The following is a 14,274-nucleotide window of genomic DNA, read 5'->3' on the forward strand; positions in this document are numbered from 1 at the left end:
ATACAGGAGCCAATTAGACCCGCTGACAGTACCTTGGATGCGTTGGAAATCGTAAACGATGCGGTGCGCTGAGGAGGTGATGGGTCGCAGGTCATGAGTTGGTTCCTGAAAGTTGTGCAAAGTAATTGAGGCATTGCCATGTAGCGGCGATGCGGTGTGCAACGGAGGTGATGTTTGGCTACATGTGCCAGGCCTCAGTTCTTGAAGGCTGTGCGGCATTGATGATGCGTCAATGTCAAGTGCGCGGTGTGTCATTACCACTGCGTCGATGTTGAACCACTGTGGTGGAGACGATGCATCAGACTGAAGCCACGCAGGGCCGGTAATGCATTGGAGTAGGTCCGGTGCACCATTGACATCAGTGATGTGGTGTCTGAGGACTCACCAGGCAGCGATTCTTTGGAGGCGCTGCAGCAAAGTCTAAACTGCGCTGTAAGTCGAGGTCCTTGCATTGCGCACTCTGCGAGAGGTGACCACAGCTTTGGTGCAGGCAGCGGCGATCATTCAATTCAATTTGCAGCACAAACTAATGTAGCAGTATTTCACTACCAGTATATGTAAAACTCAAAAGCATGTCCTATCTTTTAAACACACTGCACACTGCCCATAGGGCTACCAAGGGCCTACCGTAGGGATGCCTTACATGTAATAAAAGGGAAGGTGTGAGCCTGGCAAGTAGGTGAGCATGTCAGGTCGACATGGCAGTTTAAAACTGCAAATACAGGCTCTACAGTGGCAGGCCTGAGTAGTTTGAAAGGCTACTCATGTGGGTGGCACAATCAGTGCTGCAGGCCCACTAGTAGCATTTGATTTAGAGGCTCTGGGCACATGTAGTGCAGTGTATTAGGGACTTACCAGTAAATCAGATATGCCAATTATGAAGAAACTAAATGCCATCACATTTTAGACACAGAGCACATGCACTTTAGCACTGGTCAGCAGTGAAAAAGAGCCAGAGTCCTAAAACTAGCAAAAACAAAGTTCAGCCCACTGTCAAAAACAGGCGGTCAGAAGCAAAAAGACAGGGGCAACTTTGCATGTTTCACTATGTACATTGCACTTTTTAAAGGCCTGAAAATGAATCTATTGATCAAGTTTTATATTGTACTTTTGCTTTCTTTATTTCTTATGTGCAATACACCCCTCAGGAGGTTGGAAACAAGTGATTTGTTTAAAGCTAGATGGCATAGTATACAGTTTAAAGAGTTTTTCGAGTCTCGTATAGTGTTAAATGGTTTTTATACATTTTTGATTTGGTTATATATGTTCAAAGGCTGAACTTACAGAACTGCAGTCACATAACATATTCTTTACGGTGCTATGCATGTTGTCACTATATAAAGGATAGCAATCGATGCTTCTAAATAATGTATGCATTAAATTGGAGGTTTTATACTTTTCTATTGTTGATTTTAATATGTGCTATGTATCATTATTGTATTATTATGTCTTGTTATGTGGACTTCCGTAGGAGTTCCATATGTATCATTCATAACTGCATCGTCTTTGTTCTGTTCGTTCCTGATCACATATCAATTTAACATTTCAGATGACACGGAACCAAAACTTTAATTTAACACATTCTTTATTGGTAATAGCACAAGCAGCTTGTCCACAGCTGGAGTCCATGGGCAACTGTTGCCTTTCCATTTGTACATCTGCCATGTGCTTGCACACCAATTGTCACCCTTTTAGGAGCTAAAGGCACTTACAAAACATTCCACCAACCAGTCAGAGTCCCCCCTGAACTCTGTACAGGATTATAAAATATAGATATCCCTTTCTTAACCAACACGGGATCTCTGAGTCTCACAGATTCACCAGTCTTCAATTTATACGGTTGTACTCTTAGCTCCCTTTTGCATAACCGGTTTCTACTCACAAGACCTGACCTCAAATTAGCCTTTTTCCTTGATCATTTGGCAAGTTCCTCTTTTCACCACCTTCACCAACCAAAACAGGCACAACTCAGAAACCACTCTTGTAGCAACTCAACAAAGGTTTTCCAGTGGACACATGTGAGAGAGTCTGGTAAGACCAAACAAGATTCTTTATACTGCTAAAGACATCCATGTTGTTCCTGTGCACCCCTTGGATACATTCTACCAAAAAAGCTTTGAAAGATTCAACTTTTCCTTGCCTTGGTGGCTGATAAAGTCTAGCCCCAATGTGTTTGATTCCACACTTTTCAAGAAAATTCTTCATCTCCCACGAGGCAAAATGATTGTGACATTTTCCTCTGCAATTCCCTTTCTTGCGAAAACATTCTGAAAAAACGTAATAGCACTCCTCATTGTAGATTCCACGTTTGGATTAATTTACATCCACCTTGATAGGTGAGCAATTATTACTACAAAGTATCTCATATGGGAGGGCAAGAGTTTTTGCTATGCTCTGGCAGGACATAACACTAAACGTTGGACAGATACTTCTGTGACCAGGCTCTTATCACTGCTGTTGAAACTCACACAATCTTTGACCATCCTCTCCACTTCTCCATCCATTCTTTGTTGATCCTCATCTTCCACGTGTAAAACTGATAAACAATCAGCCCTACAGTTTTTTTCTACCAGGATTGTGTTCAACCCTGAATTTGTATATTAATAGTTCTAGCAACAGTACTTTAATTGTTTGGCTGACAATCTGGCCAATGGTGCCACGAATTTGTTTAATCTATGATTGGGTCACATTATCGACCAGAGGCTGATGGTTCTACTTTCACTCAAAGGGTCCATCCCATAAAAATGACTTGAAAAGCATTAGCAATTTTCTCTGTGGTGCGTACCACCCCTCCACCCCCTCACTGTTCATTACGAAGTGCATCCTGCACCTTTCCTCCTCGTGTCGCAGCAGCCTTGCTAATAATTTACCAGCTTTATTGCACACCTTGTATAGCCTATGTTGTTTGTTCTGAAAATGGGACCTTGCCACCTCCACAAAGCATTGATACTCATCCCTGGTAAGTGTGATGCATTGTAGGACAACAGGTGTTAGAAATTATGTATCTGGTTTTCAAAGGTATGCACCCTGTCCAAGCAGAAACCATAATCCTAGTCAGGGTAAGCTAAGTACACACTAAAAGATAAGCTGTGCTCACCCTCTGGTAGCTGGGCACAGAGCAGTCAGGCTTATCGAAAGAGGCAGTGTGGAAAGTATTTGTGCAACACACTCACACAGTAACACAATGAATACATCACAAAAAATAGATTATATTATAAACAAAACAAGACCAAAATGACAAAAGTCCATTGTATAGAAATTGAGATATTGAATTTTAAAAGAATGAATGCAGAAAAGCACTTGGAGCAAAAAAAATGTTTACTTTAGATCACGCTAGACAGAGGCAAAGTCAAAATTCGGGCCGACCTTGTGGAGGCGCAGGCCGGCCACAGGACCCACGCGGGCGGCAGTGAGCAAAGTGCCTACCCAGGTCACAAGCATTGATTTTCTCCACACAGTGATGTGATGCGTCGGTTCTGAACACGGGTGTCGGAGTCGCGGGGCATCGACCGATGCGCCGGATTCTGCCACCCAGTAGAGAGATTTGTCGATCTCATCAAGCTGCACCCATACGATGAGTCAATCTCGAGAGACAAAGTGCTGGTTCCAATGAGATGAGACAATTTTACTCCCACACCAGGTTGATGTGCTGGTTCTGCTACACGCAGATAGGAGAAGCATCAATCTCTGTATTGCAGGTATCTGGGCCACTTCCAATTACCAAGGCACAGGCACAGGGGTAGAGACTTTGAGTTTCCTGCCTCTCAAGCAATAGGAGTCACGCCAACAAGGCCTTTGAGATCACTTGGAGTGAAGGCAGAGTCCAGCTCTCCTTCACCAGAGTCAGAGAGCAGCAGGGCAACAAGCAAAAAAGGAGTCCTTCCAGAAAAGCAGTCCAGTTGAGTCCTTTAAGTAGCACAGCAGTCCTGATAGTAGGGGTGCAGTTCAAGATCCAGAGGTGTCTGATTTTAGTGGGTCAGAGACCCAGTACTTAGACCCAAACGTGACTTTGATATTGGGGTGACTTTAAAGCAGCTCTCTGAAGTACACGCTTCTAAGCAGTTCTCTGAGGTGCACAGGTTACCCTTTCAGCCTAGTCCTGTAAGCCAGGCTATCTACTGGGGGCAAATCAAACCTTTGTATGGGGACAGAACACTACCTATTCAAGTGAAGTGTTAGCCCCTCCCTTCCAATCAGGCAAGGCCATGAGAATGCAGATGTATGCAGATGAGTACTAAGACACACCAACCCTTTCTGTGTTTAGGCTGTCTAGAGGGAATGCACAAAGTGTAACTATCACCTACCCCAGAGGTGTATTGGAGACCGGTTGTCAGGCACACAGAGCAGTAAGTGCAGAGGAATGTGCACATTCCAAAAGGGGCATGTCTAAAATAGTGATGTTAAATCCAACTTCACCAGTGAGTAGGATTTATCAATTGCATTCCAACCATATGAAACATCACAAAGAGACTCCCTCTCTCATCAGGAGTTACAGCTTAAAAGTGCATTAAATAATTCCCAATGCTAACCTATGAGAGGAGTAGGTCTCGCTATAGGCCTCATAACTCTGGTGGTGGCGCTGCAGATCAGGGGAAGCAGGAGAACCCCTCCACACCAAGTTACCACTGCACAGGGAGGCTTGCACATCAGCTGCCGACTTTGCCTCCTAGCAGTGCCATGGGTGGAGTCCTGACACCATCTTGGGTGCACAGCCCATCAGTGATATCGGCATCTACCAGGATGTTGACACTTTCCACAGGGCCACCCGCCCCACCTATCAAGACTCCTCACATTCTATGGTGAGTGTGCTCAGTGGCCCCAGGAACAATGGGCTCAGAGCCATCCAAGGAGAAAGCTCAGATGTCTGCATCATGCTACGTCATATCCTAGCCTCGCCCTGTAATGCAAATCAATTGACCTTGAACATACGTCTGTAGGTCTTAAACACGTCTTTCTGTGATTTCACCAAAACATCTGAGAGATTATTACTGCCCACTCTTTAAACAGTGCTCCAAAGCATGTGAAAGATTACTAAATGCTCTAAAAAATTTGAATAAAACTTAAACATTCCCATAAACGAGAGTAACAGCTCTGTCAGGGCAGAAGCCTTAATACCCTGTACAGTGCTTAGTTTAGGTATTAAAGACTAGCAAAATGTTTTATCGACTTGTTCAGTTATCCATTGTGTGCACATATCTTTCAACACTGCCGATAAACCACCCCTCACGCTATGAGGTATGCTGCAACACCTTGTTTGACTTTGATGGTGTACATGAATAATTTTACATTTCCCAATGTATCTTTAAGTATGTTTTTGAATAACTCTTTCCACAAGCCTTTGTCATTCTCTTTTAGAGAAGAGCCACTACCTTGTGCTCATTTATGGATACCGGGTTTGTGAGCACTGGCATAATGTGATATGAAACTTCGCTTGATACCAGCACTCCAAAACAATGATCTCCTTTTTTGTTACTTAAGGAAACTAGCTTATTAGTTGTCATGATCATATGGCAAGACAGGAGGCTAGCGATATGCATAATCCCTTCATTCACCACTTGTCCGCAGCACTTAAAAGAACTTTAGAATAGAACCTTAATATCAAACAATTGAAAAGAACACTAATATCCCACAAGATCCTAACGTCCGCCATCTACTTCCTCTTTTGTTTGCTGCTTCTCAAACAGATAAGTACACTATGTTATTTAATTTTTAACATCTATTTTGAAGAATGTGTACATTGAAGTTTTGTTTTTGTGGAACGTATTCCAATTTGTGGGCTAAATATTTGTTGATCCATGTTTTTTTTAAATTATATTAAGTTTTTTAAAATTGTAATGTTGTTTGTTTTATTAGGACTAGAATGGAAATATAGTAAGTGTGTTTTAAAGTCATACCAAGTGCAGGTTTATGAAGCGGAAGTTAGGAATTAACAAATAAGGCAAATAAGAGAAAACAGTAGTTTTGTTTTGAAGTCGGCGTTTACCGTTTGCTGGCGCGCGACTTCAGAAGGCAGCATTCGAGCATGGTAACTCGAGGCAGGATTGCAGTGCAACATCTTAGTGAAATGAGCTCGGTAAATGGGAGCTCGCTTCTTGCCTGTGGAGCGGTCGGCCATTTTAAAATCGGCCAATGTGCATGTTGTGCGTCATAAAGTACGGTAGACGTGTGACGACTTTATTTCTGTAACTGGAGAGGCTCCGTAATGATTTTGAAATAATTCAAGAATTTACAAGAAAAAAAGAAAAGAAGAAAGTTAGAAGAGGGATAAAGGGGATAAGGTTTGCAGCCGCCATTTCGGATTGGGAAAGTTTTGGGTGATCCAGCCAGGTTATTTTCTAGAGTTAATGGGCTTACATTTAAGAAATCGGAACGTTGCTAGGCAACCCATTTTTTTAACGTTTCAAATAACGGAAGATGCAGGTGTTAGGTGAAGATCAGCTGTGAAGAGGTCAAAACAGTTGCTTGTGATTTCTATTGATAGCTTTGAATAAGATGTCAGAGGAAGAGGTGAATGTTGAAGAGTCAGGGACAATGGTTAAAAAAATTATTTAAATGAAGAGATCAAGAAACTAATACAGGAGTCTGTAAAGACAGTCATGTCCGGTATGAAGAGACCTTGTGATAATGAGGAGGATGAGTATTTTTCTGTATCAAGAAAATGAAGAAAGGGTTCATAAGGGAGGTAAATGTAAGAGCAAAAGGAAGCATCTGGATTACAATGCTGAAGGAAATGGAGTCCCAAGCGGCTTGCAGAGATTGGGTGTTAAAGTCAACAGCAAAGATGGGAGGAATTAACCTGCAGATTATACTGACTTGGATGAATATATTTTAGATTTAGATTATAAAGACGATTTGGAGGATGATATTGGAAGTGAAAATAGTAGAATGAAGTGAGAGAAAGTCGTTGTTGATCCATTTGGTCAAAACTTGTTTGACCCTAAAGATGTACGCCACCAAGGGGATCTGACTGGTGGCCTATGAGTCATGTGTCCGATTATGTTAGACATTGATTAAGAAGACCACTGGAGAAGGGTGAACGTAGTATTATGAGGGCAGAATGTTCGCGCCCTGTGATTGAAGAAAAGGATTCTTTGACTCCTAATCTGGACTCAGATATAATTACATACATGTTCAAGTTAGGAAGGGATCCTAGAAAAGGTCTAGAGAAGGCATTAAAGCAATGTGAGGACAAACTGTTGGACACCTTAGGTCCTCTTGTTAGAATGTTCGACATGGCTGAAGAGGAGTATCTTAAGGATACGGATTTGGATAGTAATTTATTAAAGGGCTGGTGCCAGAATGAAATCTGCTTCTTAGGGAATGCAAATGCAGGGCTGATTGCCGAAAGTAGAAAGGCAGTATTGTTTAGAATAAATCCTAAACTTGGAGATTTTGCACGAAAGGAAACAAGTGAAGATCCAAAAGGCTTGCTCTTTGGAGAGGGTTGGGGAAGTACGTGTATACGTTTACTGCCTTAGATAAAGCACAGCTCAATATGAGAAACGTTTTTAGTGGAATTAATAGTTTTTATGGCAGGGATGGGAGGAGAGGGCAACCTCCCAGCTGGAGTTTTTATAGGTTCTAGTTTAATAGTAACAGAGGATTCACAAGAGGATCCTAGGGTCAATATGGATTGTTCCCTCAAAGAGGAAGGGGAGGCAGAGCTAGAGGTGTAAGAGGACGAGGACAATCCTCTGTTTAAACACCAGGTGGGTAGGAATAGGAGGATTCGTTCTGGTTTTACCCAAGGAAAGGTGGGAGGAAGGTTAAATCATTTGTGAAAAAATGGAAGGAGATAACAAAAGACCCTTGGGTGTTGCAGGATGTATCAGGATACAAAATAGAGTTCGATTCAGAGCCCGTGCAAATACAGGAACCAAGAGAGTTAAGGTTCAGGGGAACATCAAAAAGATAGGAAAGGAAGAAATAGAGAGTATGCTTCTCAAGGGGGTAATTGTGGAAGTTGGAGAAGACCAACTAGGTTTCGTGAGTACGTTATTTCTGGTAGGAAAGAAAGACAAGGTATAGAGACCAGTGATACATTTGAGGGACCTAAATTATATTGTGGTTTACAGGCATTTCAAGATGGACGGAATTCATCTGTTGAGCTTCAGAGTTTTTAGGTTTTGTAGTGGATACAGTCAAATGACATTTGTTGCTACCAGGAAAGAAGATAAAAAAGATTCGGCATGAGGTGAAAATCTGGAAGCATGGAATGGAGGAGCAATTTTTGGTATGAAACCAGATTTTGTGTTGGAAATCTGCGAGCAATTTTGGTTTGGGAGCAACATGTCTGAATCAGAGAACAGGTGGAGTTTGGAACAAATGGAACATATAAATTATTTAGAAATGAAGGCAGGGAATTTTGCATTGTAATGTTTCAGGTCTCAATTCCAAGAGAATTCTGTCCTTCTGAAAATGGACAATATCACAGCAGTCACGTATATAAACAAGTTAGGTGGAAGCAGATTAAGGAGATTGACAGAAATTACACAGGAAATTTGGGAATTTTGCATTGAACACAGAATTGCTTTTCAGGCTCAGTATGTACCGGGGCAACAGAACATGGTTGCGGATTGGTACTCAAGAAATCTGATGGATTACAGCAACTGGACGCTGGATGGACAAGGAGGTTTTTCAGGAGATTCAGAGTCAGTTTGGTCCAATAGATATAGATCGGTTTGCTTCCAGACTGACATTTCAGTTGGTTGATTATTTCAGCTAGAGACCTAGATCCAGAGGCCTTAGTGGAAGATGTCTTCACTCAGAATTGGAAGGAGAGGAGGGGGCATGCTTTTCCTCTGTTTGAAATGATTCAGAGGGTGTTGATACAGTACGGAGACAGGTTACACAGATTGTGTTGGTGACACCATTTTGGATTTCGCAGGCATGGTTCCCTTCAAATTAGAGATGGTGATGGAGAAACCTTTTTTATAAGGGCTTACAGTGGAATGTTGATAGATCAGGAAGGGCTAGATCATCCTTTGGAGGTGTGAGGTTCCCTCAACCTTCTAGTTTGGAAGATATCAGGAGATCTGAAAGATTCTCGGGCCTTTCGGGATCAGCTTCAGCTTTACTCAAGGAATCGTGAGCACCTGGGACTAGAAAGATATAGAAGGGTGCATGGTCTGTATGGTTACGTTGGTGCGTGGAAAAGGATTTGGATCCTATGGAGGCTGACGAGATGATGGTATCAAATTTTTTAGCAGATCTGTTTGAGAAAGGGTTGTCATACAGGAATTGTTTTAGGTCGGCAATTTCGGCTGGGCACACCTCAATCCAGGGGGTATCGAGAGGAAGGATTCCAGTGGTGTGTAGCATTATGAAGGGTATTAGGTTAAAGAGACCTCCTAAAGCCAAGTATGGTTTGGGATGTAAATTTGATATTTAAGTTATTTGAAGAATGGCCTGCAAATAGGTATCTGGGATTGGGAGAATTAACGTGGAAGTTGGCGAGTTTGATTTCGATCGAGAGTGTCAGATGTAAAGGCTTTGGATGTTAGTTCTAGGTTTTATCAGCCTCAAGGTGCGATGTTTGAGATTTAGAGAAGAACTAAGACAATGTCAAGGTCAAGATTTTATCCTTCGTTGGATGCATACCCAAAGCTTTGTATTGTAAGGTGTTTGAAGGAATACGAGAGCAGGATTATGGAGTTTAGAGTGGATGGTGTAGATCACTTGCTGATTTCGTTTGTTAAACCTTTTAAGGCAGCTACCATTGCTAGATGGGTATGGTCAGTTATGAAGGAGGCAGGAGTGAACTTGAATTGTTTTACAGCACATTCGGTAAGGGGTGCGATGGCTAGTAAGGCATTTTTTTAATGGAGGAAGTTTAAATGACATCTTAAAAGCTGCAGATTGGACAAATGCTGAGGTTTTATTTCAAACACGTTGAGCATGTTGCAAAAAAACTGTTGGCTTTGAACATGCATATTGCTAGCCTCCTGTCCTGCAATAAAATGTGGATTCTCACAGATTTATTGCATAGAGAATCGTGATTTTATTAAAGATAAGGAGGTTAGCATTATCCCTCCATTCCTCCATCCCTCCCCGATTTTGGGTTTGGAGGAGGGGTAATTGTGTTTTATGATGAATATTCTTGAGAGGTATTTTTTTTAATAATAAGTTTTAAGTAAAGTATACAATAGTGAAAAACAATGGTATATAGTGGAATAGAGTATTGGTACAATAATTTATCGTTTTTATTATTTACAGAAAATTGAGGTTCATTTTTGGTTTTGTGCGATTACAAGAGGTAGTTTTCAGAAGATGTTACGTTTGTTCAAAAAGAAGTTTGCAGAAGAAGAAACAAATGAGGAAGAAGATGGCAGATGCCAGGATCTTATGGGACATTATTGTTCTTTTCAACTGTTTGATGTTACAATTCTATTCTAAAGTGCTTATAAGTTCGGCTCAGAAGTGGTGAATAAAGGTATTATGCATATTGCTAGACTCCTTGTCTTTAATAAAATCAGGATTCTCTATGTAATAAATCTGTTAGAATCGACATTCCTTCTCAAGTAAAAACTCCACAATTGTATCTTTACTGGGAATTATTTTCCCAATTGTAGCACTGGACTCTGGCAGAGCAGTCAAAGGCCAAAGCAGGAGATACGGTGTGGGCTAGTAAGCCCAGCTTGCTGGCACGCAACAAAAACACTTAATCAATTATTGATTATTGTTCAGTCAGTGCTTATTTATTTATTTCTTTAGGGAAAAGTACTCTTATTACACTCACACTACTAAATAAAAAGTATTAAATTACAAGCAAGTAAATCAGATAGATGTGAATACCTTTGGTGACACCCTAATATCATGTTATACACATAGTGTGGCCTGATTCAAATTTCACAATACCCCATCAATACTAGACACCACCTCATAGTACAAGGTGGTGTCATTATCAATAGGCAAGCCTATTAGCTTTGTCAGTGTGTCATTATCAATAAGGCCGGACTACTGGCTCAGTCAGCATATTACCACACTAATAAAAACAGCAACATGCGATATTTCACCATTGCAACACCACTGAAATTATTGACAACAGTATCAATAGGCAATACATGTTACAACCCACCATTTAAATCCATGGGCCAGAACCCTCCATGAACAGCATTCATAATACTGTAAAACCTTGCATTATCAACCATCTACATTGTTAATAAAACATTGAATTAAATAACATTTCCCAGAATCTTTTTAACTTTACTATGCTCCTACTGCACCTTCATGACTAACCAATAGGTGTCCCTGCACCTCGAAGCCCAAGACAAACCTCTCCCGCCGTCAGGGATTCAATCTCCCTCGGAAGGTAGAGTGAGGTTTCTCCAGTTCTTGGGGCTGCTCTGCTCCTTGCAAATACCTCAGGTGGTTCCCATGCCCACTCCTGCGGTCTCATGAGGAAATTATGATATTTTGTTGGCTTTCACATGGGCATATGGGGCGCTCGAAAATGTATGAGCGGCTTTACCACTTTCAAAGCAGACCTTGCTTCTTTACTGTAGCTTAACGCCACATTTCTGTTGTTTTAAGCCTAGTGCCAGTGCCCAATTAAGCAACAAGTTGAAGCTTTCATTGAGGGTTGTGGTGAGCACCTCAACGCTTTAGAGTTCCCACCTGCCCCCTGAACATGTGATGCACTTCCTGTGTGGTGCATGGAAACAAGCAACATTTATCTTCTGCTCCACCATGTCCAGAGGTTTGGTGTGTGAAGGATATTTGCCCCCTCACATTGTCACAGGATCTCCACATCTCAGAATGGACATTTTAATTGGAAAGACACTACTGAGTTCACATAAGCTTTGTCGCTTAAAAGGCCAATTAAGAGCTGTCATTCTATAAGAATGAAGAAATTGTAAACGCACGTTCATATCAATATACCTGCTGCTTATTAATTGTGGTCAGGGGTTGGAGACTGCTCACCATATGTGTAATTCACCTGAAATTACACAGCACGGATGCACCATAGGGGTACTACAACATATATCACAAACATGTAAACATACTTACCTATACACCTGCCTACGGGTTTTGTTCTCATTCCCACGGTTCATGCCAGGTGTTCCAGATTCATGTCTGGATGTGAAGAACTACTACAGGGCAAAGTTTTACCAAACAAATTCTTATTTTGTTTCATATTTTTTAATCACCATTTTGGTTATTTTAACATATTCATTAGTGAAAATCAATCCTTTGTTCTTGAAGAATCCCAGTTTGCGTGTGTTTTGTCCTCATGTTTGTGCACTTATAATGGTAGAAATATGGTTTGTGGTCCATTAATGTCATCCCTACTTTATTAGCCAGGTGCTGCCACTCTTGACCTTTAGTATGGGGCTTCAGTAAGTAGGTAGTTTTCATCACAGATAGTTTTGTCGCGCGGTCTGCAAAACACGGTCCCTCTTCATCATTCGGCTTTTAGTCAAAGTAAACCAATCCAATTCAACAAGGGTTTCTGGTAGGTAATGAGGCATGCAGCACACGTGCATAGAAACAAACATCTAACACACTAAATGGTTACGTTATTGAGGAGGGCTGAGGGGCAATTTGTAACAGCGATCTTTAGTTTGAGGATGCAACTCTCCAATAATTCTCTTTGTCTGCAATCCAAATTCTATTCTTGATTGATATCTTAACTCAAGATCCAGAGCAGAGCTCAGAACTGGACTGGAACTGCAAGGTATATAAAGAGAAAGGATACAGTACATACAGGGTTAAATTGGATAGAAAATAGGCCCGGGGCCAAATAAAAGTGACCTCTATTACCGAATCAGGCTTTTGCAAATAGGGCATTTTTGCACTTGTATAGGGGTTTGGCAAGATACGAGTCTGCATGCATTTGTGCTTGCTCCAGGCAATGTCTGTGGTAATAGCAGGGAAATAAAAAGTATAAACCTACCCAACAGACCAGAAAACAGACCCACAAACCTCCAATACCGGCTCACTATCGGACCAGCCAGCCGGGCACTGCCAGACTGCCCTATAGGTCAGTCTAACGGTCCACCCTAAGTACATGAACAGTACCAGAAACGAACGTCCATCAACCATAGGCATCTTGCACAGTTAACAGTATGGATGAAATCATGAGAAGCCATACCTCAATAATGAATGTGTGTCTGTTCATGTCTGAACATGCACATCCACTGCCTTGGAACTGGCAGTCCGGTGGCTTCAGCTGCTGGGGTCAATCTATTTTACTGACCATTAACAATGCAATGCCTGTCATTAGGTTATAGCAGGCAGAAAGGCAGGTTGAGCTTAGGCATCAAGTTAAGGAAAACAGATGGCTGACAGGCGTCCGGTGTTGCTTTTGATATTCGCGCAGCCCAAACCGAAACCTATCAGGACAATGGGCCTAGGTGCCCTCAGAAGAAGATGCGCATTCACATGGTAAACACTTTCAACTTTGTGCAGTTCCTGAGTGCCCGTTGATGTTAGTGCTTGGATCCTGCAGGGTAAACATCTGTAACAAAGAATGACAAAGAGCACAACTTTTACATCAGTGGTATGATGCAAACCTGCTGTGATTGCTTCAGACAACGAACCGTGCAGCAAAAAAGTCCGACCAAAGGCGTTAGTAACTACTGAATCCTATGCAGGAACAGAGGCTCAGATTATGCTTCTCAATCTTTACTACTCACTTTTAAAGCAGCCAATTAAAAAACAGTAAAACATTTTAACACTACAAATCCCATGAGACTTTGAATCACGCCTCCATAAATGACCAATCAGAACAGTCCAATGTCTAAAAAATAGCGAGGCACCATCTTACTGCCTCTTTCTTTGCTGCTACGCAGTCAAGATAAGTGGCTTGTTTTTTTGTAGTACCCTTTCCAATGCATTACATGATTTGATTATTATATACTGTGTTTTGCACTGCGTTGTAATTACGACTTACTGGTTCTCCTTGTATCTGTATTCGCGTGTTAGCGCTTCTGTTTGCCCGTGTCATTCCAATTCACTGGCGCGTGTTGCGCCTTACTCCCCATGCGCCCTCCCGATGTAATTATTGTGACCATTTCGATTTCTCCTTTTCTTTCCCCGTCCGTGCGGCCGTGCTGCTGCGGTGCGCGCTTCTTGCGCTATCGCTCTGGGAGTGGCCCCTCCCAGGAGCGAGGCTGCTTTGAAGCCCAATTGAGCTACACACTCATAACCTCTCAGGAGCCTGCATGCGTCAGTGCACGCTAGGCAGTTTCCCATTTGTAAGCTGGTGACGTCTGTCCCGGGCTAGAATAACAGGTTTATCCTCACGTAGATCAGTGCCGGTACAGGGCCTAA

At 42.0% G+C, this 14,274-nt stretch overlaps 1 protein-coding gene across 3 annotated transcripts in view; it reads right to left on the bottom strand.

The window, feature by feature from the left end:
• Positions 1-14,274, bottom strand: part of CHAC2 (ChaC glutathione specific gamma-glutamylcyclotransferase 2) — a 175,746-nt gene that overhangs the window by 125,908 nt on the left and 35,564 nt on the right. The window contains exon 1 of one of the 3 annotated variants that reach the window (XM_078649602.1): positions 13,895-13,963. The exons of 1 other annotated variant lie outside the window; for it this stretch is intronic. In XM_078649602.1, coding sequence (XP_078505728.1) covers positions 13,895-13,948 — 54 coding nt within the window. In that variant the 5' untranslated portion in view covers positions 13,949-13,963. Of the gene's footprint in view, positions 1-13,093; positions 13,136-13,894; positions 13,964-14,274 lie in introns of those variants that run through there. One more of the 3 variants, XM_078649603.1, reaches the window with a different exon arrangement.

The sequence above is a fragment of the Lissotriton helveticus genome, chromosome 6 (assembly GCF_964261635.1).
Source record: "Lissotriton helveticus chromosome 6, aLisHel1.1, whole genome shotgun sequence".
Classification (NCBI taxonomy): Eukaryota; Metazoa; Chordata; class Amphibia; order Caudata; family Salamandridae; genus Lissotriton; species Lissotriton helveticus.